The 5,261-nt window shown below is 40.4% G+C and overlaps 1 protein-coding gene across 1 annotated transcript in view; it reads left to right on the top strand.

The window, feature by feature from the left end:
- Positions 1 to 5,261, top strand: part of SERAC1 (serine active site containing 1) — a 58,617-nt gene that overhangs the window by 12,175 nt on the left and 41,181 nt on the right. The window contains exon 3 of the mRNA XM_011952761.1: positions 1,402 to 1,438. Coding sequence (XP_011808151.1) covers positions 1,402 to 1,438 — 37 coding nt within the window. The remainder of the gene's footprint in view (positions 1 to 1,401; positions 1,439 to 5,261) is intronic.

Raw genomic sequence — 5,261 nt, 5'->3', positions numbered from 1 at the left:
TATATATGTAAATATTATATAAAAATATATATAAAGATTTGTGTGGGCTAGCTTCAGTGCCTAATCATCATGAGTACCATATCAGTTAAGGTTGTGCACAGTGCATGTAACAGAAGCTTGAGTCCAGTGGCTTAGGTTAATATGGTTTTCATTCTTCTTACATAATAATAAGTCAAGGTGGAGACAGTTTAGGGCAGGAATTACAGTTTAGCAATCTTCTTGTCTTCCTGCTCCATTCTCTTTATTGTCCCTCATGGTCACAAGATGGTTGCTGAATCCTTGGGTATCAAGAAGCGGAGGGCCAAAAGCCAGTTTGAGGCTTTGTCTTTTTATGTGGGGAGGGATCCATCTCTATAGACTTCCATCTATATCCTATTGGCTATAACTGTGTTACACAGTTAGCCCTAGCTACAGAGTTGTCTAGGAATTTGAATATTTTTAGGTGGTAATCAGGTTGTGTATTTATAAGGATTAAAGGGCATGTGTATTGGACAGGCAATTAGCAGTGTCTGCCATAGGAATTTTTTAATATTGAAAAAGTTTTCCAAGACCCAAACATTTATAAATAAACTTATAGAATATAATCGCTATTTTATTTTATTTATTTATTTTAAGGTGGATTCTTGCTCTGTCGACTAGGCTGGAGTGCAGTGGTGCAATCTCGGCTCACTGCAACTTCTGCCTCCATGGTTCAAGTAATTCTCCTGCCTCAGCCTCCCGAGTAGCGGGGATAACAGGCAGGTGCCACCAAGCCTGGCTAATTTTTTTTTTTTTATATTTAGTAGAGATGGGATTTCACCTGTTGCCCAGGCTGGTCTCAAACTCCTGACCTCAGGTGATCTGCTCGCCTTGGCCTCCCAAAGTGTTGGATTACAGGCGTGAGCCACTGCACCTGGTCTAATCTCTGTTTTAAATGGGGCTATGTACATATATACCTAACCATCAATTATAATTACTTTAGAAAACATTCTTTCGTGTCCTCACTTGACAATATAATCCTTCAATATAGTTCTAGTAGTGATAGGGACAATGCTTCCCATTTCTTTCTTTAATGGGTTGTTAACTAAAAGGGGTTAGAAGGGAAGTGAGCTGCCTGAATGTTGCATTTGGTGGAAGCATTGTAGTCCTACCAGCGTCAGTAGTGGAACAGGGACTAGGAGGTGGAGAAAGAGGAGGTATGAAATGTCTTCAATATACATTATATTTGCACTCAGTGCTTGTTGATTTGTGTGTTTGTGTCTAAGGATAGGAGACCATTTATTAATAGCAACTGATTATATTAATATAAAAATAATAGCTTATCTGATAACATATGATATAGGTAGAGACTTACACTGTTGCCTATTTCCTTTCACACTTTTAAAAATGAAATTCATCACATTGACTTTTTTTCTTTTGAAGGAAATATAATAAAGTTTACTGGATCACTTATTTTAGGGTAAGTTGTCAACTGTGGAATGTTAATTGGCTTCATTTTACTCTATTGGAAATCTCAGTGGCAGTGATTTACAGGTTGCATGAGGTATTGAAAGGGTATAGATTTTGGAATTAGACTGGTGGATGTAATCACTGATCCCACCAGTTAAATGTTGTCATGATGTGATTTCCTTACCCTCTGAGGAGTGCTTTCTCTTGGAGCCAAATGTGTACTAGGAACTTTGCCTGCCAGGCACTGCTGCTGTAAGAAAAGCACTTTGACACACTTATATCAGGCATGTACTTAGCTTTGACACACTTAGAGTCACGTCTTGTATTAGGTTCTAAAGTGGGTGAAAAAGGTGTAAATTGACTATAGTCAAAAGTATTTTGGAAAATCCCTTAAGTCACCATAAAGCTCGCGTGAAAGGAATTTGAGGCTGACTGAGAAAACCAACAGATGGACATCTCCCATCTGATGCTCCCTCAGGAGCGCGTGTAATGAATGCAGTGACCCTCTTTCGGCAAATTGTTATTTTTCATATTCCTTCTTTTACTTTTCTTCAGGGGGAGGAATATATATGTAATACTATTGTACTGTATTTGTTAATACTTTTTACTAGTACAAATATAAAATTAACTCTCAGATGCTGAAATGATAAAAGAGATATATTTGGTATTTTATCCAAATGCATACATTTCTCCATGACATTGTAATGTATGACAAAATATATTTAGATAATTTTTCCCTTTGACTCATTCTGGGCAAAGCATAAATATATATATAAGCTTTTCTGTAATGCAGTTTGTCTAGCTCACAATTATATTCAGGAATATAGTGAAAATTAATTACAGTTTTTTCTTTTTTTTTTTTTGAGACGGAGTCTCGCTCTGTCACCCAGGCTGGAGTGCAGTGGTGCGATCTGGGCTCACTGCAAGCTCCGCCTCCCAGGTTTAGGCCATTCTCCTGCCTCAGCCTCCTGAGTAGCTGGGACTACAGGCGCCCGCCATCTCGCCTGGCTAGTTTTTTGTATTTTTTAGTAGAGACGGGGTTTCACCGTGTAGACCAGGATGGTCTCGATCTCCTGACCTCGTGATCCACCCGTCTCAGCCTCCCAAAGTGCTGGGATTACAGGCTTGAGCCACCGCGCCCGGCCAGTTTTTTTATAGTAAAGAATTTTGTCTTTCATGGAAAACAGGGTAAAAGTTCAGATACATCCTGAAGAGAGTAGAGGATTCCTTTTTTTCTTTTTTGAGACAGTGTCTTACTCTGGTCACCCTGGCTAGAGTGCAGTGGCATGATCTCGGCTCACTGCAGCCTCTACCCCCTGGGTTCAGGTGATCCTCCCACCTCAGCCTCCCAAGCTGGACCACAGGTGTGTACCACCACACCTGGCTGTATTATTATTATTATTTGTATTTTTAGTAGAGACGGGGGTCTCGCCATGTTGCCCAGGCTAGTCTTGAACTCCTGAGGTCAGGTGATCTGCCTGCCTTGGCCTCCCAAAGTGCTGGGATTACAGGCTGAGCCACTGCCCTTGGCCGAGGGCAGAGGATTCTAAAGAGCCTTCTTTGTGTACCTCTGGTGCTAAACCAGTGTCTGAACTTTGTTTTATCTGCTTGCCTGAGGGTAGAAACCAAAGGTCAGAAGAAGGTGTAGGAAAACAATGTTGCTAAGCTCTGAATCCAGAGTGCAATCTTTGTGTCAGGATTTAGGGAGTGTATAAGTCAATCTGATTAGGAAAAAAGAAATCTTCATTTTGAGATACACAACAAACAACATTTAAAGTTAACTTCAGGTAGATGATGGGAGTACACATTGGCTCATCTTTTTGCAAAACCAGTTTGTCATTATCTAGTAAAATTGAATATGTATACTATCAGAAGGTATGTAATTCTAGATATATGTACGTGTAGATAGATAGAGGTACACGTACATGTATGCACGGTAGAGATGTATAAGATACGTAACAGCATTGTTGTGATAGACGCAAATTAGAAACGTTCTCAATGCCCGTCTATGGGAGAGTGAATAAGTAAGTTGTAGTATATCCATGCAATGAATAATCGCATACTATACGAAAATCTAAGTGCAGGAATTACATTTTACATGCAACAACATGGATGACTCACATAAATACAAGGCTGAGCAAAAGAATACATGTAGTGTGATTCCATTGATATGAATTTCAAAAACAGGCAAAACTAAGCTCTGTTGTTTAAGGATGCATATATAAACTGTAAAGAAAAGCACATTGTTATAATAAAAATCAGAATCATATATAGAGATGAGAACAGGTCAGTATCAGGGAGGACTCACTGTGGGCTTCTGGGGTGCTGTTAACATTCTGTTTCTTGCCTGGATATGATTATGAAGCTATTTATTTGTAAACTGAAATGTGTATATACATGTATATGTATGTGTACAGTCATGTGTCAATAATGGTGATACATTCTGAGTAATGTGTTGTTAGGTGATTTCATTGTTGTGCAATCATCACAGACTGCACTTGCACAAACCTGGATGGCAGAGCCTACTCCACACCTAGGCTGTGTGGGACAGCCTATTGCTCCTAGGCTTCAAACCTGTACAGCATGTGACTGTATTGAACACTATAGGCTATTATAATACAATGGGAAGTATTTGTGTACCTAAACGTATCCAAACAAAAAAAGGTACAGTAAATAACATTTTAAAATGGTATACTTACATAGGGCACTTACCATGAGTGGAGCTTACAGGATGGGGAGTTGCTTTGGGTAAGTGAATGGTGAGTGAGCATGAGGGCTTAGGACATTACTATACACTACTGTAGACTTTATCAACACTATGTACTTAGGTTACATTACACTTTTTTTTTTTTTTTTTGAAACGGAGTCTTGCTCTGTCGCCCAGGCTGGAGTGTAGCGGCGTAATCTCGTCTCACTGCAACCTCTGCCTCCTGGGTTCAAGCGATTCTCCTGACTCAGCCTCCTCAGTAGCTGGGATTACAGATGCCTGCCACCACGCCTGGCTAAGTTTTGTATTTTTAATAGAGCCTTGGTTTTGCCTTGTTGGCCCGGCCAGTCTTGAATTCCTGAACTCTGGTGATCCGCCCACCTTGGCCTCCCAGAGTGTTGGGATTACAGGCGTGAGCCACTGCGCCTGGCTGAACTTTGTATTTTCTTTAAAGGCAGAGTCTCACTATGTTTTGCCTAGGCTGGCCTTGAACTCCTGGACTCAAGAGATCTCCTGCCTCAGCCTTCTAACTAGCTGGGACTACAGGCATGCACCACTGCACCCAGCTACACTAATTATAAAACAGTATTTTTTTTCTTTAATAGTTAACCTAGCTGGATTTAGTGCTGTGGGCCTGTAGTCCCAGCTGTTCGGGAGGCTAAGGCGAGAGGATGACATGAGCCCAGAAGTTTGAGGTCAACCTGGACAACATAGGTGAGACGTTGTCTCTAAAAATAAATAAAGTCCTGGCTTTAATAATTAACCTCAGCTTACTGTATATATATATATATTTTACCTTATTACCTTAAATTTTTGAAAAACTTTTTGACTTTTGTAATTACACTTAGCTTAAAACACAAACACATTGTATAGCTATACAAAAATATTTTCTTTCTTTATGTCCTTATTCTATAAACTTTTGTCTATTAAAAAAATCTTTTTGGCCGGGCGTGGTGGCTCATGCCTGTAATCCCAGCACTTTGGGAGGCGAAGGCGGGCGGATCATGAGGTCGGGAGATCGAGACCATCCTGGCTAACAAGGTGAAACCCTGTCTGTACTAAAAATACAAAAATTAGCCAGGCGTGGTGTGGGTGCCTGTAGTCCCAGCTACTCGGGAGGCTGAGG

The sequence above is a fragment of the Colobus angolensis genome, unplaced genomic scaffold (assembly GCF_000951035.1).
Source record: "Colobus angolensis palliatus isolate OR3802 unplaced genomic scaffold, Cang.pa_1.0 Scaffold35, whole genome shotgun sequence".
In the NCBI taxonomy this organism is placed as follows: domain Eukaryota; kingdom Metazoa; phylum Chordata; class Mammalia; order Primates; family Cercopithecidae; genus Colobus; species Colobus angolensis.
This window is presented reverse-complemented; position numbering and strand designations above follow the sequence as displayed.